The 25887-nt window shown below is 35.3% G+C and overlaps 2 protein-coding genes across 3 annotated transcripts in view; both read right to left on the bottom strand.

Moving 5' to 3' along the window:
* LOC134712605 (uncharacterized) overlaps window positions 1-25187 on the bottom strand; it is a 61183-nt gene extending 35996 nt beyond the window's left edge. The window contains exons 1-6 of one of the 2 annotated variants that reach the window (XM_063574326.1): window positions 24543-25187; window positions 22032-22077; window positions 10903-10944; window positions 8468-8536; window positions 4190-4271; window positions 2350-2377 (exon numbers count right to left, since the gene is read on the bottom strand). In XM_063574326.1, the coding sequence (XP_063430396.1) occupies window positions 2350-2377; window positions 4190-4271; window positions 8468-8536; window positions 10903-10944; window positions 22032-22077; window positions 24543-24840 (565 nt within the window). In that variant the 5' untranslated portion in view covers window positions 24841-25187. Of the gene's footprint in view, window positions 1-2349; window positions 2378-4185; window positions 4272-8467; window positions 8537-10902; window positions 10945-22031; window positions 22078-24542 lie in introns of those variants that run through there. The other variant, XM_063574327.1, reaches the window with a different exon arrangement.
* The window catches only part of LOC134712608 (maleylacetoacetate isomerase-like), a 270737-nt gene continuing 251106 nt past the window's right edge, over window positions 6257-25887 (bottom strand). The window contains exon 9 of the mRNA XM_063574333.1: window positions 6257-6267. The gene's annotated coding sequence lies outside the window, so the exon portion shown is untranslated. The remainder of the gene's footprint in view (window positions 6268-25887) is intronic.

Here is a 25887-nt window from a genome sequence, read left to right as displayed (position 1 = left end):
TGGTATGATTGCCAATGGGACCTCTCTAACATCCTAGAACATACCTGATACATAATAGAAGGGGATGTGGTATGATTGCCAATGGGACCTCTCTAACATCCTAGAACATACCTGATACATAATAGAAGGGGATGTGGTATGATTGCCAATGGGACCTCTCTAACATCCTAGAGTATACCTGATACATAATAGAAGGGGATGTGGTATGCTTGCCAATGGGACCTCTCTAACATCCTAGAGTATACCTGATACATAATAGAAGGGGATGTGGTATGCTTGCCAATGGGACCTCTCTAACATCCTAGAACATACCTGATACATAATAGAAGGGGATGTGGTATGATTGCCAATGGGACCTCTCTAACATCCTAGAACATACCTGATACATAATAGAAGGGGATGTGGTATGCTTGCCAATGGGACCTCTCTAACATCCTAGAACATACCTGATACATAATAGAAGGGGATGTGGTATGATTGCCAATGGGACCTCTCTAACATCCTAGAACATACCTGATACATAATAGAAGGGGATGTGGTATGATTGCCAATGGGACCTCTCTAACATCCTAGAACATACCTGATACATAATAGAAGGGGATGTGGTATGATTGCCAATGGGACCTCTCTAACATCCTAGAGTATACCTGATACATAATAGAAGGGGATGTGGTATGCTTGCCAATGGGACCTCTCTAACATCCTAGAACATACCTGATACATAATAGAAGGGGATGTGGTATGATTGCCAATGGGACCTCTCTAACATCCTAGAACATACCTGATACATAATAGAAGGGGATGTGGTAAGATTGCCAATGGGACCTCTCTAACATCCTAGAGTATACCTGATACATAATAGAAGGGGATGTGGTATGATTGCCAAATGGGACATCTCTAACATCCTAGAACATACCTGATACATAATAGAAGGGGATGTGGTATGATTGCCAATGGGACCTCTCTAACATCCTAGAACATACCTGATACATAATAGAAGGGGATGTGGTATGATTGCCAATGGGACCTCTCTAACATCCTAGAACATACCTGATACATAATAGAAGGGGATGTGGTAAGATTGCCAATGGGACCTCTCTAACATCCTAGAGTATACCTGATACATAATAGAAGGGGATGTGGTATGCTTGCCAATGGGACCTCTCTAACATCCTAGAACATACCTGATACATAATAGAAGGGGATGTGGTATGATTGCCAAATGGGACCTCTCTAACATCCTAGAGCATACCTGATACATAATAAAAGGGGATGTGGTATGATTGCCAATGGGACCTCTCTAACATCCTAGAACATACCTGATACATAATAAAAGGGGATGTGGTATGATTGCCAATGGGACCTCTCTAACATCCTAGAACATACCTGATACATAATAGAAGGGGATGTGGTATGCTTGCCAATGGGACCTCTCTAACATCCTAGAGTATACCTGATACATAATAGAAGGGGATGTGGTATGATTGCCAATGGGACCTCTCTAACATCCTAGAACATACCTGATACATAATAGAAGGGGATGTGGTATGCTTGCCAATGGGACCTCTCTAACATCCTAGAGTATACCTGATACATAATAGAAGGGGATGTGGTATGCTTGCCAATGGGACCTCTCTAACATCCTAGAACATACCTGATACATAATAGAAGGGGATGTGGTATGATTGCCAATGGGACCTCTCTTACATCCTAGAACATACCTGATACATAATAGAAGGGGATGTGGTATGCTTGCCAATGGGACCTCTCTAACATCCTAGAACATACCTGATACATAATAAAAGGGGATGTGGTATGATTGCCAATGACACCACTATAACATCCTAGAACATACCTAATACATAATAAAAGGGGATGTGGTATGATTGCCAATGACACCACTATAACATCCTAGAACATACCTAATACATAATAAAAGGGGATGTGGTATGATTGCCAATGACACCACTATAACATCCTAGAACATACCTGATACATAATAGAAGGGGATGTGGTATGATTGCCAATGACACCACTATCAACAAGAGACCAAATGTAACAGAAATTAACAACCATTGGTCAGTGTATTGCCTTCAACAATGAGCAAAGCCCATACTGAAAAGTCAGCCAAAAAAGGCTCCAAAATGACAAAAATGAGAATACTTATAGTCTAATTTATGTACAAAACACATCTTTTTTTCCCTATAGCAATGGTCCAATTTGGTTGCAAGCTTATAACATTGACAATATAAAGAAGCATGTAATAATATTTAAAAGACTATTTTGTTATCAGATATGATTTAAAAACAAATTAACTTGCATGATGCACAAAACTCAAGATATACATACCTATAAGGAAACAATTTAGCACAGTTCCCTGAAAGAAAAAGTAATACATTAAAACTGGAGAATGCAAGCCTTAAAGTTTACAAAAGCAATAAACTATTATTACTTATATACAATAAGGCAAATATTCAACAAAATAGAAATGTATAACATAACGAAAATATCTTTACTTTGAGTTTTTTTGGCTATTCATTAATGAACTGACCTTATTCTTAGTATCTTCCACTAAAACACAACTGCATACCAAATACCATTGATTTATCATAAGGTTCCTTAAAACTGACATTGAAGAAAACTCCAATACTTCAGACTTTCATCTTCGCAAATAGGCAAGAGAGGACACACTGAAAGTCTTGCCTGCTTAACTTATTAAAGTGGAATATTATCATTAGTCTTTCAAATCAAGGTCATGACTAATTATAGAACCAAAGAAACGTTACGGTAATAAAAGTTTGGCATTAACATGTCAGATTTATTGTTAGTATGTTGGGTAGCAGATCAGTATCAAAAACCTAAATTTAAAGAAGGTGAAACATTATTCGAACTCTAAGCTGACCAGTCTTTGGTCTAAATTCTTAAAGGAGCACTAGCTACGATATATATAAAAAAATAAAGTATGATTTTTTTTAGATTAATCATTAACTAAATCGGAATAATGAAATAATAATTTGTTTTTAGCAATCAATTTGCTTTAATTTTGTTGAAATAAGCGATTATACATAATTTTTGACTGATTCACTTGCAAGTAAATACGTCATCATCATTCTAACCGGTATTCATGTGAACTTCAATTTAACCCCCTAGCTAGAGACTGACAACGCATGCATTGTACGTGAACTGGTTATTTAAAGAAAAAAATGTCAACAATGAAAGTGAAACTACGGTAAATCATTTGATTACTAATTCGATCCACATAAATCATTCTTATACGGTTGAAAACAATGAGAAACTTATATTTTAAATCTAAAAATTCAAATCAAACAGACCTATAAAGATCCAATTGCACGTGCTGGTTTAACCTATTCATATCTTTATTTGTGTTTACAACGCTTATATGGTCATCTGAGGTCAAATCGATAGTTAATTAGATGGCATCTGGATTTAAATACACACGAAACGAACCTAAATATCATCTACCCCATGCTCTGTAAACTGTTTATTTTAAACGTTTGATAGATTGGATAAATGTTTTACATTGTTATTAATCAAATATGAGAATTTGAGTCAAATTGGTGACCATGAATTTGACAGCTAGTGCCCCTTTAATGCTGCATGATTAGTAGAGAAGAATCAAATACACATTTTAAAGTCTATGGTTTAACTGGTCCAGCACTCTGTGGCAAGCATACAACAGTCAATAGAAATGAAGGAATAATATATCTTTGCAGATCAATACTGTAATTCAATTTTTAAAAGATATCTGATTGCATGTTTTTCTTGTTATTTTTGTTCCTCTATGGAGGTCATCTTGGATTTCAGATTATAGAAACAAACAATGCAAGTTTGGTAAACGACATAATATTATAGAGATCATTTACATCATACTCCAATTTATTGTGCTCAGTGTTTCTGACAGGAATATCTTAGTTGTTTCTGCCTGTTAGAACCTTTTATTGGTTCTTACTGTCATGTTTCAGATAGAAGGAATATGATATTAGGACCATCATAGGCACATTGCCATTAAATTTGGTTTCATTTGGTTAACTTGATTTTTAGAGAAAAAAAACTGTTTTTACAAAAATTAAATTGTGGATGGACTCTAAGCGATTAGATAATATATTTCTGACAGACTGAGCCTAGTAAGTGTACCAATAAAAAGACTATAGACTGATGACATACTCACTATAACAGCATAGATAAGGACAGTCCCAACATTGTCAAAGAACGTTCTGTCATGTAAACTCCACGCTGATTCTAAAATTATCCTGCAAAACATAACAAGAGCATAAGGATGAGTAAATGTAATGTCAACTCCAGGCTAATTCTAAAATAAACTGTTATCACAGAGATATGTCTCGCCTTTTTGTAATTTTGATTGTAAAGTAAGCAAACCATTCAAAGTCAAAAGACCATGACTGAGGGGGCAGAGCCAAATAATCTCCATGGCAATGAGATGTGGCAATGGTAATACATCTGCATACCAATTGTCATTGACGTACCACAAGTGGATCTCCATAAACTGACCTAATCACAAAGTAATACATGTAAAGAAAGCAAACCATTCAAAGTCAATAGACCATGACTGAGGGGGCGGAGCCAAATAATCTCCATGGCAATGAGATGTGGCAATGGTAATACATCTGCATACCAATTATCATTGACATACCACTAGTGGTTCCCCATAAAACTGAGCTAATCACAAACTAATACATTGTTGACGCCGTCGCCGACGCCGGAAACAGCATACCTATGTCTTGCTTTTTGACTCCGTCAAGGCGAGACAATAATTCTGGAAAAATAACAAGTGTAAAAGCATGAACTGTCCTGTAAACTCCATGCTGATTCCAAAACAATCCTCAAAATCTTCATACAGGAATTTGTTCCTAACAGGCAGCCCAGTTTTCTACAGAGGTGGACATGATTTTACTGTTTCGTGGACTGTTCTTTACTATATACTTTTACATGGTTTGTTATTAATTTTAGGGCACTAATTTTGGGGTACTTAGTTGCAAAAGATTTACAAAATACATTTTTAACCTTCACTGCTTGTATGAAAATGTTGTTATACTGCAAAATAAATCCCCCCCCCTTTCCATCAACAGATATAGAATATGAAAACTTGTAACTAAACAAATATGGAACAAAAAAAGATATTAAGTTTGTTGAATCCCGCACTCAAGTTGAATAGGAACTTTTAAGCCTTTAACCCTTTCCTCCATAATGACACCTTTTGACGCCACCCCCTTTACTCCATAATGACGCCTTTTGACGCCTGTGTAGTACCTTAGTTGAAAAGCTTTGACAAAAAAATGTCTGCATCAGACTTAAAAAAATTTGCATCTAATATAAAAAGGAAATTCATGAGAATATTTGACTGGAATTTTATTGATGAAATATTTGTTTTCATAATGCATTAATACTTTAAAACTGATGATTTTTATTTTATTGAAAAAATTCTATGCGAATCAAGTATCTAAAAAAAAAAGTTCCATGGAGGAAAGGGTTAAAATGAGATACAATTGTTCACATCTGTGAATCACAACAACACTTTAAAAGTCATAATTTATCATAGTTGTGACTTAAAACCTATCTTAGCTAGCAAAGGATTACATAATCCTTGGCTAGCTAATATGCTAAAAAACAGTCTCTTGATTAAGTTATAGATCCTATATATATACTCAGATGTCATGTAAAACTACCTTTCAATAAGATATAGACATATTAATTTACTTCTTATATGACTGAACTGGTAACCAGAGTTTCAATCATGTTTACATTGTTCTTTTAACAAACTTGATTGATTAATACTGAAATATTTCTTTACAATTTCTAATCCACTCATTAACCTAGCATGCTGGCTATATCAAACTTTATAACCTCAGAAAAAAACAATCTTTCTTATTTTACAAATATACTATATGCATTGGACCTGCATTGTCTGCTGGTATATCATTTTTTAGGGAAGCACTATTTTGAGAATGTTTCCCTACTGAGCATAAATGTCAAAATTGATTTTTAAATGAATAAAATGCATATTTTCAGCTGCGCTCAAATGCTATAAAACATATTAAGGACAAATCCAACAGATAAGGGCAGACTAATAACTGCTGATATGGAACCAATTTAGTTTTAAATGTTAAATTCATATCATGACTTAATTAACTAAGTTGATATCAATAAAATCAATGAAAATCTCTTTTTTTTTTTTATTATACCCTAAAAGGGAAAACATTAAATAAATCAATTGATACTTTTCTGTTGCTTTTTAAGCATCGGTCACACCTTACCGGATAAGACGAACGGATGCCTAACGGATGAAAATAAAAGTTGTCCGTTGACAAAATTGTTATCCGTTGGGCGTCCCTTGATGTACTGACAAACTAAAACGGACGCCTAACGAATGCATAACGGACATGCAACGGATATGCAACGGACGAGAAACGGAGACGTAATGGACAGAACGGATGTCGAACGTACATCCAACAGACGAGTACCGCATAAAACGACACCTAAGGGAAGCGTACCGGATAAAACGGATAAACAAGATATACGAAATATTAAAGGCGACAATATAATAATACATGTAAATCCCATTAATATTGAAAATGTTCTAAGTTAGTAAGTAAATTTTATTTAGAGTAGGCATATATATACATTATAACAGACAAAACATGAGCTCTGGTGAGCTTTTTAACTGACTATCACAAAAAAATCATGCAAATACTACCAAATAAAACTGAAAAAACATGCAATATAATGAAAGCAAATCTATTTGATTTGTGAGCCTCCAGAGTCAAAGTTCTGTGAAACTGGTTTTTGTTTGTTCTTCAAAATGCCGCTAAAGGGCAGTGTCTGACCTGAATAAGTTTAACAGCTGCTTGATTGTGAAGATGTGCCCTTACTCTAAGATCGATTATGAATAATAAGAATTCATGAACCTTAAGAAATCTAGTAATTGACATTTCTGACGAGAAAGGAGTAGGTCCGGTAAGACCCCTTTTTGGCCCCAAAATATAGCAGTTTTACAAAATTGTTAAAATGTAAACTTTTAGTTATTTATTGGACAGAAGAATGCTTCTGCTACATAAATATGGGTTGTTTTTGGCAATATATTGCACACATATCGAGTACTAGCACCATAAAGTCACTAAATTTAATTTAGCGTACTGAAATCTTCACAATTCTATCATTTTAGTTAAATTTTAGACGGTTTTCGTGTAAAACAAAAGCGGCCGCATTCGTGTTCATCCTTAATATTGAAATGTGAGTTGTATCTTATGATTACACATAACATATATAAAGGTTTTGGATGAACACGGATGCGGCCACTTTCAGTTTTGACAAAAACAATCTGAAAAGTGACATTTTTCGAAATATTTGGTAGATTTTTTCATATTTGAGCTTGAATCGGATCGTTTTTAATGACTTAATCAGTTAAAATCTTTCACATAAACTAATTGATTCAAATGAAATAGACACTTAAGTGTTTAAAAAGAGGTCAAAATCTTTCGTTAAATGAACCTGAAATTTGAGGCCAGAATCGGTCCTTACCGGACCTACTCCTTTTCAATTGGCATTTATCCGTTCATCATCCGTTTGTCCGTTATACGTCCAGTAGAAGTCCGTTTCACATTCGTTCAAAATCGGTTTTATCCGTTAGACGTCCGTTGGTGAATTAATCTGTCAGACCTCCAAAGGATGTATAACGGACGACGTAACGGATACAAAACGGAAACGAAACGGACGAGTACCGTACAAAACGGACGCCTAACAGACGTTCAACGGACATTTTATCCGTTAGACGTCCGGTCAAAGTTTGAACATGCTCAAAATTTTCCACCGGACAGAACGGACGTTGACGGATAAAACTGACGCTTAACGGACATGCAACGGATATGGACGGAAGTCTAACGGACTTGAACGGATTGAAAAAAAGTTATCCGTTAGGCGTCCGTTCGATCTATCCGGTAAGGTGTGACCGAGGCTTCGTATCTATCTTTAAAATATTCTTAAATGAAACCAAGGAAGAAGGAAGAAGGAATTATATATTTTCCTGAGACAACTTTGTTTTATTCCTATATATGCCAACTGTGGGATACTTGTTATAGAAATACCCACAAATCTGACCAAAATATTATTTATAGAGGTGCACAACTATATATTATGTTTAGCCATAATAAATATTCTAATCCATAAATACACAAGACAAAAACAAAATGTCTCACAACAAAAAAATTCATTGACATGCGACTTAAAATATTAAACTTCAAAATGAATAATATATTACAACTGTCTGAACTTTTATTTTGGTCATCCTGAATAATTACAGTGGTATTATGCCTTCGCTTTTTGTTATAGATTGTCACTTTTAATCATGATGAGAAGGAATAAACATACTAAAAGACATAACTGGAAAGTGGTCCATTTATTCGTACTAAGGTGTAAAGTAGTATTGACTTACGGTGGTAGGAGATACAGAAAAAATAACTCTGAACTCATCCCTGGCATATCATCAGCATTGGTAAAATTCCTGAAATAAATTACAATATCACAGTGAATGTTAAATTTTTCTGCAAAAAACTAAAACTTATTTAAATGAAAAAGCTCACCATATCTCTAGCACCAACTAGTTTTTAGGATGATTTCTGCTATCTACAAATAGGCAGTAACAAAACATAGCTGTCCTCATCTGAAGGTATAAAACCACTAATTCAGAGCCCCATTGCTTTCTATGTTAAATTCTGCAATTTCAAGCATTTATGGTTAAATGTCTTAAGTTCAAATAAAGTGGCAGTTATTTCTTGTCAAAACTGTACCTTATCCTAACTTGTGCTGAAAGAATCAACATACCTTTAATTGCATATTCAGATATTAGAGCGTACTGGTTCCCCTAAGTATGATAGTACAAAAACAGGAACTTCTGATCTGAACAACAGGCCAAATGTGCCTTCCTATTAAAATTTCATATACTTCTTTATTATTCAAGTAAAACTTTTAACAAGGGTTCTGCAGTGATCCCAAGCTTTCATTTGATACAAAAACTACCCAAATATTCCCACTATTGACATAACTACAGCTATGCGAAGGAACTTTTTTGTTTAAAATATGTACTACTTTCTTCTTCAGTTTATGTTCAGGTTTTTGTGTTTTTGAAGTATCCTGATATTTCTATATGAAGATAACTTCAAATGCAAAAGATTCTTAGCTTGAAAACGTGTTTGTTTTGAGAAAAATCATCTGAAAAGTTGGTTTAAAGGGTTTTTGAATTTTCCTGATTTTTTGTCAACAGGGGACACATATTCGCCATTTTTACACATCTATTTAAAACCAAATAACTGCAGCTTTAAACAATATTTATCAAATAAATTTCATTATAGATGAATAGCGGACATTTCAAAGGTGTAAAAAATTGAAATTTAAGACAATCAGTCAAAGAATTACTAAGAAATACTTCTATGAATATTTTTTTTTCATTCAGGAAATTTGCTTAAAATCGTTGTCCGTTTTTCTGTACTTTGCGGTAAGTGCTGAAATTTGGTCTCATTTTCAAAAAAATCATATTTGTTATAAAAATATAATTTACCAGCATATTTCTTCCATTTCAACCATTCTTTGAAGCGTTTACACCTCAAAATCATAACATAGCGAAATTGTGTCCACGGCGAATATGAGTGCCCCACTCTATGTTCTTTCCAACCAGGCCTGAATTAGTAGACTTTATCTGAAGACGTTTTATACCCCCCCTTACCAAAACGTGCTAACATGTTGCACATGAGATGCTCACGTTAGAAACTAACATGATTGCACATGAGGTTTTTAACATGCAAATTAGGTGAGCATTTAGTGAGCAAAAAAATTGCACATATGAAACTAACCTAATTTGCATGTTAAAAGCCTCACGTGCAAATGCTCACATGAGCTTTTGTTTCACATGTGCATTTTTATCAGATTGCTCATATGAGCAGCTGCTAACATGTTGCACACGTGAAAATAAGTTCCAGATGATGATGATTAAATTGAATCTATAGATTAAAACAAAATGGCTGCTTCAAAATAGGATAACTTTTAAAATCTAAATGAAGATCTTAAATAATTGAAAATAAGATGAAATAGAAATGATAACTTACAAATAATTAACCACTGCGAGTCACACTGGTTTTTATCAGATTCCAACAGTTCCATAAAGTTCAAATAGTACAAAATTTGGTTTAAATTGTTTCATCTCCATCTTCCTCCAAAATCATGCTTTGAGTTTGAATTTACAGGAATTTCATGACTGGGCATGTCATTTTGAAAAAGCTCATATGAGCAATGATGTAGGTTAGTTTTGAATGGTTAGAAGAATGGATAAAATTTTCATAGTACAAAACTAACATAAAACTTACATGGATGATAAAAGCTCACCTGAGGTTTGAATTGCACATATATGAGCATTATGTTAGATTTTTTTTGTGCACATATAAACTACCAAACTGCACATTTGAGCATACTGATTTGCATACAATTCTTACGTGCATCTCATGTGCTTCACATGTGAAACTCATGTGCTTTTGTTAGCAATTTCTGTACGGGGCATCAAAGAAATGTTTTGATATTCAAACTCGTCCAAGAAGCTCATGACTGTAGCTGTGCTTAATCCCATACAAAAATTCGTCATTAATTCTTGTTTGAGGGCTGTTAGTTTTCTTTATTGAGTTATTTCATATTTTTCATAGCTGGGCCTTTAGAAGCTGATTACCAAAATGTTTTTTTCTCATTGTTGAAGGCTGTATGGTTGCCTATAATTGCTGGCATCCACTTCAATTGAGTTTAGGTGGATACTGTGGAAACTGGCTGAATTTTTTGCAAAATTTAAAATGTATGAAAAATGTTTTTCACAAACATAATAATATTTACCTTAAAATTGCACCAACAATAATTCCAAGAATTATCAATAAACTGAAAAAAATAACAACAAAAGATAAGTTACAAAATAGAACCAAATTGCCCTCCCCACCACTGTAAAAATATGTAAATAAATTGTGTATCACAATGTATCATTGTGGTACCATAGTCAAATCAAAATGATGGTATAATGTGGGCAAGTATACTGATTTCTATGGCAAACAATTAAATGAGAGTCAACATCTTCCTAGGTTTATAGCTTTAATAATAAGGATGACTGATACCTGAAATGAATACACAGTATATTAGTAAATGATTAGTTATCTCCTCCCCGGGGGACAAGTTTTTTGTATACGAAAAAAAAACTTAAACCAAGTCAAGTCTATTAGAAAATAGATCTTCAGGAATGTTCTGTTAAAGTCATCCGGAAGCGAACAAGATTAAACGTATGGTGTCCTTTCACAATTTTAAACATATGGTGTCCTTTCACAATTTTAAATGTATGGTGTCCTTTCACAATTTTAAACGTATGGTGTCCTTTCACAATTTGAAACATATAGTGTCCTTTCACAATTTTAAGTGTATGGTGTCCTTTCACAATTTTAAACGCAAAGTCTCTAGATTCACTTATAAATGTCTTTGCATATCTCATTAATCAGTTCCTGATTCATCAATGTTATGTTCTGTTGTGTTGCGGCGGCTCGGTCTTCGTGGTGTCAATAGTTCCTTTTCTCCAGCTTTATTATGTGGCTGAAGACGGGCTAGAGCACGTGGTACTCTAGACATTGAAGGTACATCTGGTTCAGGGGTCTGGTGGAATGACTGGTCCAAATCTATTTGTGAAGGCTGTTGAATTGTCTGAGTCTGTGTACCCTGTTTTTGAGTGGGGACTATAATTGGTGTCTCATTCAATGCAGCTGGTTGACTTAAGATTCTTGTTGGTGATAAAGACACTGGAATCTTGGGTACTTGTGGCTGTGTTGTCTTGGGTGTAGATGGAGAGCTCAAGATCACTTCTGGATGTTGAACTGCAGTAGGTGCCATCAAAGTACCATGTGTTTGGTTGGTTTGAAAAGGAGTGAACTTTCGAAGGTGTTGGCGGTTGCGGATAGTTACTCGGCCTGTGCCATCTACACGTATAACATACTGGTGGTATTGGCGTACTTCAACAACTGTTCCTGTACGTTCCCATCTTCTGGGATGGTTGCCTACCAAGTTCTGTATGTATACATGATCTCCAACCTGTAGTGTTGGCAGGTGATGAGTGTGTTCATTCCACCGTTCATGTTCCCTTGAATGACGTTTGGCAAGAGCCATCTCTCGGTGAGACATTAACTCAGTCCATGTTTCATGTGGAGAATATCTACCCATCAGTATGGGAATGGCATCACGAATGGGTCGTCCAAACAGAATCAATGCTGGTGATGCTTTTGTCTCTGGGTCAATAGAATTTCTGTACATTAGTAAGGCTCTCTGGAATTTGTCAACATCCAGAGATCCAACAGCAGTAATGTTGTCCACCAGCATACGTTTTACTGTTTTTACCGCTATCTCAGCCCTGCAGTTAGCGTGTGGGTTTGCAACTGATGAAAGTCTATGACGAACTCCCCAGGCCTTTAAAAACTCTTGAGTCTTCCCTGCTGTGAACTGTGGACCTCCATCAGACGTCAATTCTTCTGGGATTCCAAATGTCACGAACGTCTCACGAAGTCTCTTGACAAGTCCTTCGGCACCTGATTCAGACTTGTATACCATTGGCCAGTTTGAATACCTGTCAACAATAACTACATAGTCATTACTGTTATATGTGAAGTAGTCACTGCAAATCATCTGGAATGGATAATCTGGAGGTGTAATATCAGATGGTGGCTGCATAGGGTTTGACTTAGCCATCTGATGGCAGTGAACACATTGGTCTCTCACCTGGGCAATATCTACTGTGATCTCAGGCCAATATACAGAGTCCATGGCCCTCGCACGCATAGCGCTGACTCCTTGGTGGGCTGCATGTAAAGCATTGAGTACTGGTTTGCGAAGAGCTGGAGGTATAACAATTCGTTGGCCCATAAGAACTACACCATCCACGGTGCATAAACTGGATGCAAAGCGATGGTAAGGACGCAAGTCTGTTGGTAGCTCCTTGTGGTCTTCTGGGAACCCTGCTTCCAGCTGCTTGATTAGATTTACAAATGTAGGGTCTGATGCAGTGGCCTCACGAACCATGTTCCAAGTAACAACTGTGATAACAGCATTCAAGGCACAAGTGGCAGCAGCGACTGTGGAGGCGTCATTAGCTGTATCATTATCCTCTGTATGTAGACATAGACTGGTAAGTGTATCTGAATGATAATGAGCAGTCATGTTAACTAGGGAATCAAGTTCAGGTGCTTCACCAGGTAAGTTCAGACGATCTGGTGGTCCAACAGGATACCGTGACGCTGCATCTGGCCCAAGGTTCTTTCTGCCTGGTACATGAAGAATTGTAAATCTGTACCCTAAAGTTTTCTCTTTGAGGTTGAGAAGTCGCCTGTTGTCGATGTCTGTGAGTGATCGATCGTTCAGAATCTGTAGAAGTGGCTTGTGGTCAGTTGCAACAAGAAGGTCTTTGCAGCCAAGAACATAGTAGCGTGTTTGGTGAAGTGCATACACAACAGCCAAGGCCTCACCTTCAATAGGAGCATATCTACTTTCTGCTGGATGTGTGAATCTGCTGCCAACTAGACATAGTTTCCAACCGTCATTACAGCAGGTAGGGGTTTTACTTGAGCACTGACAGTACTTCTGCATCAAAAAGAATCCAATTCCGTCAACAGACCAGTCGGTAGCTAGGCATGTCATACGAGCAGGGTCAAAAAGACGAACACCTTCCTTCATCTCCTGGATAATGATCTCTTTTGACTTGTGAAATACTTCGTCTAATTCATTTGTCCAGCAGAATGTGGTGGATGGTTTCAATAGAGCACGAAAAGGTTTCATTTGTCTTGCCATTGCAAATGCATATGCTCCTTGGTTTATGAGCCCAAACCAAGCTCTTGCACCAGTAATGTCAGTTGGTGTTGGGAAGTTGCTAATTGCATCTAGGAACTTAGTACTTGGTCGTATGTTTGTTGGGGTGATTGTAAGTCCTGCAAAATTGACAGTGTCTTGAGCAAATTGAAACTTCTTTGGGTTTAATGTAATGCCGTTACGAGCACACAGGTCGAACCATTCACATGCCTGAAAAAATGCTGCTTCAATGGAGTTCGCCCACATACATGTGTCATCCACACATTTTACCTTGTCGTTGAAGTTTGATATTATAGCATCAAATCGTTGATTGTAAGCGTCACCGCTGGCCATAAATCCCTGTGGAGCAACCTTGTACCTGTAACGCCCCCATGGTGTGATGAATGTTGTGAAATGGCGATCTTCTTCACGAATAGGCACTGAGTGGTACCCATTCCAAGCGTCTGTCACTGTTTTTTTCATACCTTGAGGGACACGGTCAGCTAGATGAAAAGGACTTGGGACATGATGTGTTTGCCGAACAGAATGTCGATTTTGTGGTTGTAAGTCTACTGTCCGCCTTGGAGTGCCATCCGACTTGCTGGTTACAACCATTCTTGAGCACCAAGTTGTAGGTGTGTTTTGACTTACTTGTTCCAGTACACCAATGCGAACATCCCTCTCAAGATCAGCATAAACTTTATCCTGCCAATGGATAGGAACAAGTGCTGGTTTGTGGACAGCTACGGGTGTGGCATTAGGATCAACATGGAGTTGAAGAGGCTCACAATTCATAAGTGGTAGAGGTTGATGTTCACATACATTAAATGTTGTAGCACCATAGTAATCAAGAAGCCACTCTTTTAGTGACTCTACATGTTCCTCTGTGGCATTCAGACCGGCTGGTAAAGATGTGGGAATAGGTGGTGGTGAAGGTCGACGTCTAGGACAAGAGCAGGTTACATCTTCAGAGCTTTCCATAGATGCAGCAATGTTTGGAGATGTGACTGTTGATACATTAGGAAAGTTGGTGTGAATAATTCCCAGAGATATGAGTGCTTCTCTGCAAATGAAAGCTCTTTCCATGGTATCAGAGACATAACACAATAAACGTGTTGACATGGCACTGCTAGTAGTGTCTTTTGTAGTAACACTTACTGCGACTGCTCCAATTACACCGAGGTCTTCCTTTATAGCTCCACGCATCACAAGTTTTACTGGAAGGAGATCCTTTTCTGTTATGCCAAGACTGTTTGCAGATTGTAAAGGTATGATTGAACTCTGGCATCCTGTATCAGCCACCATGGACATAGTGATTGTCTTAAGCTGAGAAGTGTCTTGAATGGGATGTCCAAACGATGAATGGTCCTCAGGTAGGGGTGTCATGTTCACCAGGAGCATTGGGTGGGGTTTTGAGGGTCTAGCCACCCAGTGTCCATCAAATATGTGATGTTCAAGACGTGATACTTGGTTCGTCTGTTCAGATGTAGTGCACAGCTGCTCATAGATATAACCAACTTGTTCTTGTTCTTGATCTTTAGTTGATTTCCCTTGATTGGACACGTTCCTGTGGCCCTTACCTTGAGTGCAGATTCTAGAAGATGCATCACGGTGGCCCCATACGCCACAGGTAGTGCACTTGCTGCAAGATTTGGTGTAATGACCTTTGACTGTACATTTAGAACATGTGAATGTCCAAGCTTCACAGAATCGAGACCTGGCCTTGCGATCATTCCTCTGTCCATGAGCAGGACCACCACAAGCCCAACATTTGGCTCCAGCTGCTTGCGGTCGCTTCTGAGTATTACATGTGGCACTCATAGCACTAGCTGAATCTCCTACTGCACTCCTTGTGACTTTACCCTGCTCTTTCTGAGCAATAAATGACACAGTCTCTTCTAATGTTCTATCTGTCTTAGAGTCACCTAGCAGGTCAGACATAATTTCTGGGTCTGCAATACCTCTCACTAAATTGTCTTTTATAATCTCATCACTATAGTCAAATATATGGTTGCAACCTAATTCTTTACACGTTGCTTTATACTGGCACAGTGATGCTTGGCCTCTGAGACTGGCCAAAAAAGTTCTGATATTTGAACCAGGTGATTGAGTCATCCTGTTCAATTTTATGCGTTGGACTAGTGTGCTTTCTTCTTTGACAGCCAGCCTTTTGATTGCCTTTAAAAGATCTGTCTCTAGCATACTAGCAACATCACCTTGAAGGTCACGCATAATATCTGTACGCAGATTAGTGTCACAGCAGTAGAAAAGGGCTGTAGGCAAGACATTGTCTGTGATCGCCATCCCTGTTTTATACATCTTCCACTGTCTGGTGAATGCAGACCATTGATCTGGATCACATCCTGTGGCTATAGACGGTGGGTCTAATTTTAACTTGTGCGTTGACGGTTGAGCCAGAGGTGGGTGGACGGTTCTGTCATGAATCTGTAGAGCAGTGGTTAGAGCAGCAGCAAATGCTTCATCCAGGTCCTGAGATTTCCAATTACAGCCGTCAATAGGGCACTGTAGAACTGGCATTGTAAATTCACTGTGGTTAAGCTGTTAGTTGAGTATCAGTCATAAATGAGAGTCAACATCTTCCTAGGTTTATAGCTTTAATAATAAGGATGACTGATACCTGAAATGAATACACAGTATATTAGTAAATGATTAGTTAACAATCATACCAAGTTTGTGACTTTTCTGTCAAATGGTTTAAAAAGAAACAGTCACAAGGTGAAACTATAACACAATACTATAAAATAAGCCAATTTCATGTCAAATCACTTGCAAACAAGAATGTGTCCTCAGTACACAAATGCCCCACTCGCATTATCATTTTCTATGTTCAGTTGACCGTTAAATTGGGGTAAAATCTCTAATTTGACATTAAAATTAGAAAGATCATATCATAGGCAACATGTGTACTAAGTTTGAAGTCAATTGGACTTCAACTTCATCAAAAACTACCTTGACAAAAGCATTATCTGACATATTTAGGAACCTTTTAAACAAAACAAAAAAGAGGATTTTTTACACCAGCTAGGGGTAAAAAATAGTCACATATATGGGCAGATCATATGTTTTTGTATGTTATAGGAATTTGTACTATGCATACTTTTTAAATCAAAATTGTGACGTTATTTTACATTTCGGAATGGCACAAAAACCCATGAGACGAGTATAATGCCTACCCATGTTAATTTGAGTCGAGAGCATGGCATGAAGGAAATAAATGGAAAAAAAAACAGAATACTCTCCATTTGACATAGTTACCAAATTGGTCATATGATCACAATTAAAACAAGTTTAGAAAACAATTTCAAAGCAATCACATAGTTGACACCTTAATCAATAGGATATCCTTTTTCTAATCCAATATACTTTTGCCTCAGTGCCTTGAAGATTGAATCTAATTCTCTCACTTCCTTAAATGAACTAATCTGAGAGAAGTGGCTATGTGACACTTACATTAGTACATCTGTTTGACACTGACGTATATATAGCAACGTGACCAATAATGGATCTGGACCTGATTCCAGTTGCTGCAGACAATTGATTGAGGTAACACATGTGAACTGGAGTGTAACTTATGAAAACGATTTCCAAAACTAGGTTTCAATGGGCTTGGGTGAAGTACTTTTGTTAATGTAATTACTGTAATGTAATTAGATAAAAAATGCAAAGGTTTGAAAACAAAAATTTACTTAGCTTCACAATCATTTTATTTGATGAATCGTATTAGATTTTTGGAGATTCTTGTAAAGTATCATTGAAATTAAATAGAAGTTAAATTTATTTTCAAGTCTTTCAAGTCTTATTTTGACTATGCAGTATGGGCTTTGCTCATTGTTTTACAGTTTCCTATAGTATAGCAGTTAATTTCTGTGTCAATTGGTCTGTTGTGTAGGGTTAGTTCATTGGCAATCATATCTGATAAACATCTATTTTAAATCTCTTTGACAGCAGTTTTCTACAGATAGATAGAGTGAAAGATTCACAGGGTCAAATGGTTCCTTGACCTGTTTTAGCCATAGTGGATGCAGGTTATAATATTGTACTGGTATAACTACATTGGAGGGCATTGAAATTAAATACTGTACTTTTTATAGATAATCTACTCTAATGAAAGACTTGGCTCAGGAGATGATTTTACTGCTGAAAACTTGTAGAGAGATTCATAGGATTTCCATCAACTTCAAAGAAGCCAACAAATATGATGGTGTAATGGATTATGATAGATATTTCTGATCAACTCACAAAAAGTTGTATTTATGAGAAAAGAATATTAAACTACAGCTTTAAAAAGAAACAATATCCTTCTTTTTCAGATTTATTGAATCCAAAAAAAAAGATTTTACCTCTGACATGATTTCAATGACCTTAAACATGAAACCTTATGTTACATGAAAAAACCTAGGGGACGGTTTGGTATAAGTATGTAAAGTTCCTACCATTGGTCATTTTTAGAAGCAATACACAAAAGACACATAGGCCCCATGATAATACATTTTGTTTTTGTTACACTTCAGCCTCTGTCTATGACCTTGAGTTAAAGTGGTTATGCACTTTGGGTTAGGATTACAATGTTATCAAATGTGCCTATAATCCAAGCAGACAGAAAACGTGTTGAAGTTAAACACAAATTTACTCCTTGATTTATAAATGAGTAGTTTACTTTGGATATTTTCTCTTTTTGTTCTCAACACCTTCAACACAAAGTTCTATCTAATCTTTCATCAGGACATTAATGTTTTTAGACTTATAAATCTCCCTACATATACATTATCAATATTAATAGGACGTTATTTAGTCCAGAGAGTCCTATAAAGAAACACACTTATTATACCACTGGTACTAATGTTAACAGAATTTGGTTTGTTCAAACATCAAATCAGTGTTAATAATCCATAAACAATTTCTGTATGCTGTAACAAAATTACTGTTTCATATTCAAATATGTTGACAAAAACTGTTTTTCACAGGACAGTTATTAATGTTTCAATTTCATTTCCATACAGAAACAGTTCATCTTAGTCTAGACTGAATTTAAATTTTACATTTGCTTCATATTTGACTGGTTATATACATATTCTTGATATAATGATTTCTGAACTCCATTAACTCTGTTTTAAGAAACCTATTTTTTACTTTTCCTCATCTTTGTGATATTATGAGAAGTTCAGTAAGTTTATTTGCAGGATATTGCTTATAAATTTCTCATTTGGACTGCATAACATAAACTGTAATTCAATTTATAGAAGAATTGAGTATTTTTTAATATTTGTAATATACACTAAAACCAGAATAACTTCGGACGCTTTTAATTCGCATTTTAGCTACTGATTACATATAATGACTTACCGTTATTCATTATTTCTCAATAAAAACTTAAGTATCAAATACTAATTTATACGTAAAATAATACAGGTAAACCTTTGATCTCAGGTATTCATAATAAGTTGCTGTTATTTTATTAATCTAAAACTGAATATTCTGTAAGTGCATATTCTTGTAAATTAACATTGAAACTGCATCAAAGATGCATTTATTTTTATCTTATTAGATATTTTCTTATAAATAGAAAATATTGTCACCTTTGATGTTAGACCACACAACTTCTTACTTCTAAGGTCACCTTGTATGCGTCTAATATATTGTGTAAGTCATTTGCTCTCATAGGTCAGGGATGAATATGTTATAGCATTAACCTTTGTTTAAGTCATATGCTCTCATAGGTCAAGTATAAAAATGTTCAAACATTAAACTTTGTTAAAGTCATAGGCTCCCATAGGTCAACTATGAAAATGTTCCAGCATTAAACTTTGTTTAAGTCATAGGCTCCCATAGGTCAAGGATGAAAATGTTCCAGCATTAAACTTTGTTTAAGTCATAGGCTCCCATAGGTCAAGGATGAAAAAGTTCCAGCATTAACCTTTGTTTAAGTCATAGGCTCCCATAAGTCAAGGATGAAAAGGTTCCAGCATTAAACATTGTTTAAGTCATAGGCTCCCATAGGTCAAGGATGAAAATGTTCCAGCATTAAACTTTGTTTAAGTCATAGGCTCCCATAGGTCAAGGATGAAAATGTTCCAGCATTAAACTTTGTTTAAGTCATAGGCTCCCATAGGTCAAGGATGAAAATGTTCCAGCATTAAACTTTGTAAAAGTCATAGGCTCCCATAGGTCAAGTATAAAAATGTTCAAACATTAAACTTTGTAAAAGTCATAGGCTCCCATAGGTCAAGGATGAAAATGTTCCAGCATTAAACTTTGTTTAAGTCATAGGCTCCCATAGGTCAAGGATGAAAATGTTCCAGCATTAAACTTTGTTTAAGTCATAGGCTCCCATAGGTCAAGGATGAAAATGTTCCAGCATTAACCTTTGTTTAAGTCATATGCTCTCATAGGTCAAGGATAAAAATGTTCCAGCATTAACCTTTGTTTAAGTCATAGGCTCCCATAGGTCAAGGATGAAAATGTTCCAGCATTAACCTTTGTTTAAGTCATATGCTCTGATAGGTCAAGGATAAAAATGTTCCAGCATTAACCTTTGTTTAAGTCATAGGCTCCCATAGGTCAAGGATGAAAATGTTCCAGCATTAAACTTTGTTTAAGTCATAGGCTCCCATAGGTCAAGGATGAAAATGTTCCAGCATTAAACTTTGTTTAAGTTATGGGGTCTAATAGGTCAAGGATAAAAATGTTCCAGCATTAACCTTTGTTAAATCATTTGCTCTCAGAAGTCAAGGATAAAAATGTTCCAGCGTTAACCTTTCCGTAATTCATGGGGTCTCAAAGGTCAAGGATGAAGATGTTTCAGCATTAACCTTTGTGTAATTCATGGGCTCTCAAAGGTCAAGGATGAAGATGTTTCAGCATTAACCTTTGTGTAATTCATGGGCTCTCAAAGGTCAAGGATGAAGATGTTTCAGCATTAACCTTTGTGTAATTCATGGGCTCTCAAAGGTCAAGGATGAAGATGTTTCAGCATTAACCTTTGTGTAATTCATGGGCTCTCAAAGGTCAAGGATGAAGATGTTTCAGCATTAACCTTTGTGTAAGTCATGGGCTCTCAAAGGTCAAGGATGAAGATGTTCCAGCATTAACCTTTATTTAAATCATGGGCTTTCATAGGTCAAGGATGAAAAAAAGATTTATTTCTGTGACATTTGAATGTAAAAACCTTACAATAATTCTCTGTTTGACAAGGTAACTAAAAGGAAGCAAGGAGCTTAGAAAAAACATGATAATAGAATTCATTGTTAATGGCAAATCAAATTACTGAAGTTTTTTTTAATCAGTGAAGATACATCTTCTATATTACCCAATCTTTTCTAATTACAACATAAACATTTCTACAAGCAAGAAAAACTTTTTCTGAAACAACATAAATTGTTAAAATTAAGGAATCACACAGCAGTTGAATGCTTTTTTATGTTGATTTTATATGTTATCCTGACTTAAAGATTAAAAAATAACAGCAATAATGCTGCAATTGTCCAATAAGGTTTTATGTTAATCAATACCATACAAGATAATCTAGTACTGTCATTTTTATTACCAACCGAAAGTCATTTTTTATAATCTATTTATAATCTTAAAACAGTGAAAAAAATAACACTCTGTAATACAGATGGCAATAGCCAATGTAATCTTGTTTTTGATTGTTCTTTTATAATTGAAGGTGTTTAACACTACTTTCAGCAATATTGGCTGTGTGGTGATCAGTTGTATTAATGGAGGTAGCCAGAGTGCACAATGAGACCAACACCTTTTGCTAGAAAATTTAGAATCCTAGTCAATTAAGATTGGAGTCAAATGCACCTGCAACATGTGGGGTTTGAACTCACAACCTTTGTGTTGATTGGCTTATGTGATACAGTAGATGAACTTCTAAGACCACTTTGCCACAGGTCTAAATGATGGTGTTTTACTCTAATCTTAATTGTACAGGATTGATAGTTTTCTTACAAAAGTTGGTAGTTCTCTCTGGGCACTCCAATTTCTTCCATCAATAAAAACCTACTACCACAAAATAGCCACTAATGCTAAAAGTGGCATTAAACAACAATCGATCAATCTTAATAATAAAAAACTATCACATAAGTTTTTCTAATAATGTTGATATACCAAGTAAGTTAATGTACACCTACCATGATTCTGGTACCCTTGATGACAGAAAATCAGCATGGTGAAAACCTGAAATAATAAAATTATATCTCAAAACCTAACTTCTCATTTCTGTAAAAACAGACATTTTTTAAAAGTATATTCCATCTTGTTAAATCTGTCTGACTCTGGAACTATATTAAAGTAAGGAAATGTGATATGATTGCCAATGGAACAATTATCCACCAGAGACGAATTGACATAGATGTAAGCAATATAAGGTCACATCTTTAAGCTATAAAATTGAGAATGGAAATGGGGAATATGTCAAAGAGACAACAATCTGACCAGAGAGCAGAGAACAGACGAAGGCCACCATTGGGTCTTCAATGCAGCAAGAAAATCCTGCACCTGAAGGTGGACCTCAGCTGGCATTCTGTCTTCTTCATTCGAGCAAACAATAATTTACTGTTCACTAAGCAAACCTCAATGGACAGGAACATCTGCATACAACAATCACATATTGGACAAAGTTTAAAACACTTCACTTGAGGAGCTGTTATAACAATGATGGACATTAGAATGAGTCAAAAAGGAATAGAATATTGTTATTTATATTATAGAAAAAAACAGTGATGTACAGTTTTCGTCAATATTCACCCAGATGTTTAGAAGGAGTTGTGCTTGTGATAGACTATATTACCACATGTTTGCAATAAAGAAGGAATTAAGGCAATTATCTCCCTTTTAACATGTTTAACACTTAAAAGATTAATATTAGTTTTATTTATATTGGTGAATCCTAAATACCCCCAAAATAACTCTGTTTTAAGGGTTAAGTGTATTTAGGTAATGAAAAAAACATAAGCATTAAAAACAAAACCAGGTAATGAAAAAAAACATAATCATTAAAAACAAGTTATTCTTAAGGAAAAATTTATATGCATTTGTCATAATATGAATAATCAGATTATTAAAGGCAATTGGCTGTCAAACAATAAAATTTGTCTTACAAATTCCCTCAAGAACAGCTTAGTAAAGTGATATCTTTATAAATTACAGAACTTTTTCATAAATATTTATGTATTGTATATAATAACTGTTATTTTTTTCCTTTCCTGGTGGTGCTAAAATACTTATACTTTGGTCATTGATATACATAAATCTCCATCTGCCTAATCTGTACTGTATAAATACATTTTTCTGTAAGCCTGATTATTTCACTTTTATCGTAATGTGAATAAATTGTTCTGAATTTGCTGTAGGAGGCTTGAAATAAAATTCATGCTATGGAAATTGTAGAAGTACGATAAGAAAAGCTTTCTGATTACATCCTATTACCAAGCACATCTGAACAAGATATCAATTTTCCTTTTGTCTATGGAGTACACTTGATATTTCTGCTGAAGAGCAATACATTTAACGGAATAAGAGCTATACTATTGTTTGACAATCACAAACAGCCAAAGGTTTTCACAGTGATAAATTACACTAAACACTGAAGTTTATATTTCAAAATACAGAGTAATTGTCAATGTTGGCTAATGTTGTCATTGATATACATGTAGCAACTGTAAAACATTTCTAAAGATGAAAACACATCATGAAGCAAACTATAATGTTTTACAATAGACAAGTGTCTAAGCCATATGTCAGGCTCTAAAAAGGTCTGAGGCTAGAAAAGTAGTGAATAATGTTAACAAATTGAAGACCTACAAAGATCTACTATCAACATAAAATACTGTTAAGAGAAAATCACTTAGATATTAGGCAAACACAGACAAGTTTCCTGTGTTAGAACATAAATAAGTAACCTCTATAACTGCCAACTCTTATTTTTTGAGATAAGTATTCCAAGACTACTAAGATTCTACTAAGTAGGAAATCTTCTAATAAATTTAGAACTGCAGTTATTTACTATTTTTTGTCTTTTTTCATCGTTGTTTCAAGAAGATAAATGGACATTCCAAGCTAGGGTGTAATAATGTGGTCAGAAAATAATAATAAATATGTATCCCTTTATAAAATTTATGCACACTTGTTTATGTCAAGATTCAAACATTAAACATTGGTTCAAAGTGGCAAATACTGTGGATTTAGTTATTTTTGTGGGTACCAATATTTTTGGATGAAGTAAAAGTTAGTCAAATGTGTTTAGACATGGCAAAATTAACTTCAGGTGTTATAATAAGCCACGGGTGTGGGATTATCTTGTTGCATTGAAGACCCATTGGCAGCCTTCCGGTGTTGTCTGCTCTTTGGCCAGGTTGTTTGTTGTCTCTTTGACACATTCCACATTTCCATTCTCAATTATAGAGAAACTTTCCACATGAGACAAGACAATGGCAAATTTATCCATATATTTGTGAAGACAGTTGCAAAGTTACCCAAACATATTAAAACATTGGTTTTAACCCTCTTGAAGACAAATTAAGATATCCATATATGTTTCAATATTGGCATTATGCTACCCACCAGTGTTGAGAAAACGAACCAGGAAATACTACTGTTTTTCATAAAATTAATTCTTAACAGACTAAAATATTCATACTTGCCTAACTTAGATATTCCTGCAGCAAACAGGAAGACAGTTATCAATAATGGCTGTGCCACATGGGCGTAATTTATACTGAATAGATGTATTCCATGTCCAGCCCCATGTCCTGCATGCGAGTCCTTGTGTCCTGTTTTGTTTCCATGCTTGTGACTCCTGTTGTCCGAAGTTTGATTATGAGGATCGTAAACCATGTGACCATTAGACTTGGTATCATTGTTTTGATTGAGTGTTGTGTGGACAACTGAGGTGGCAGCAAGGTCACAACACAGCAGTATCAAAAGACAAAAAACTTTCATACTTCTTCCTCACAAACAATCAAAAGTTGTAAATATGTTTATGACATTGTTCTGGCATCCAATCAAAGAAGGCAAATGGTTTGTTACATGTAATAATCTCTTCCATTTACCCTCAATCAGAATGTAATCTGACAAAGTTGGGTAGAATAGTTACATTACTAGATACAGGTGTTTGACCTTGGATGTTACTTTTCTTGACATTCAGGAAACATTAAACTACTAGTATGCTGGTTCCATTAGTTATCATGTCAGTAATTAGTGACATAAAAACTAAAATAGATTTAGATGACTCTGTCAGTAAGCATATGCTTTGTGATAATAACTGTGAGGTTTTCTGTGGAAATTATCTTATCCTCTTCTATAAACATCCTGAAAAAGAATCAAAATAATTTATTAGAATGAATACATATATAGAAAATACCTTTCATCAAAGTTCTGAATATAGCTTAGAAATTCAATCTTGAGAAGAGGACATTACTGATTTTTTTTTAAGGGCAAATTTATAATATTTTCCTTGTTACTGATTTCAGAGTATAAAGACACAATTTATTACTATCTAATGGCAAAAATTGCAATTATGTAAGTATCCTTAAGTATAACAGATTAGCTATAACACAAATCATAAAATGCATCATCAACATCTAAATCCACCAATGCAGAAATAATAAATAAAAAAACAAACTCATCAACAAACGGATATTGCAGTCAAAATTGCACTGTACACAACTTCCATATAGCTGCACTCCACGTAAATTACAAATACTTAAATCACATAATGTGTCAATCAAAAGAACAGAAAAAATATATGTAATAATGATCGGAAGTGATTATGTGTAGATACTGATAACTGACATTGCTAGACCGTCTAATTGTGTGTCTGATAATTACAAAAATCAGCTTGAACTACATTTCTATTCCAGGAAATCATTATACAATATTGTCACAATAACATGAAGATCAATTGGAGTAAAACATCCCACGTCTGTATATATAAGTTACCCTTATTTCAGTCAGGAGTCAATTCACAATTTAAAGTCCTAAGTCATA

This window comes from Mytilus trossulus, chromosome 3 (assembly GCF_036588685.1).
Source record: "Mytilus trossulus isolate FHL-02 chromosome 3, PNRI_Mtr1.1.1.hap1, whole genome shotgun sequence".
Taxonomy (NCBI): Eukaryota; Metazoa; Mollusca; class Bivalvia; order Mytilida; family Mytilidae; genus Mytilus; species Mytilus trossulus.
Note: the sequence above shows the minus strand (reverse complement) of the source record. Positions and strands in the feature narration are given on the sequence as shown.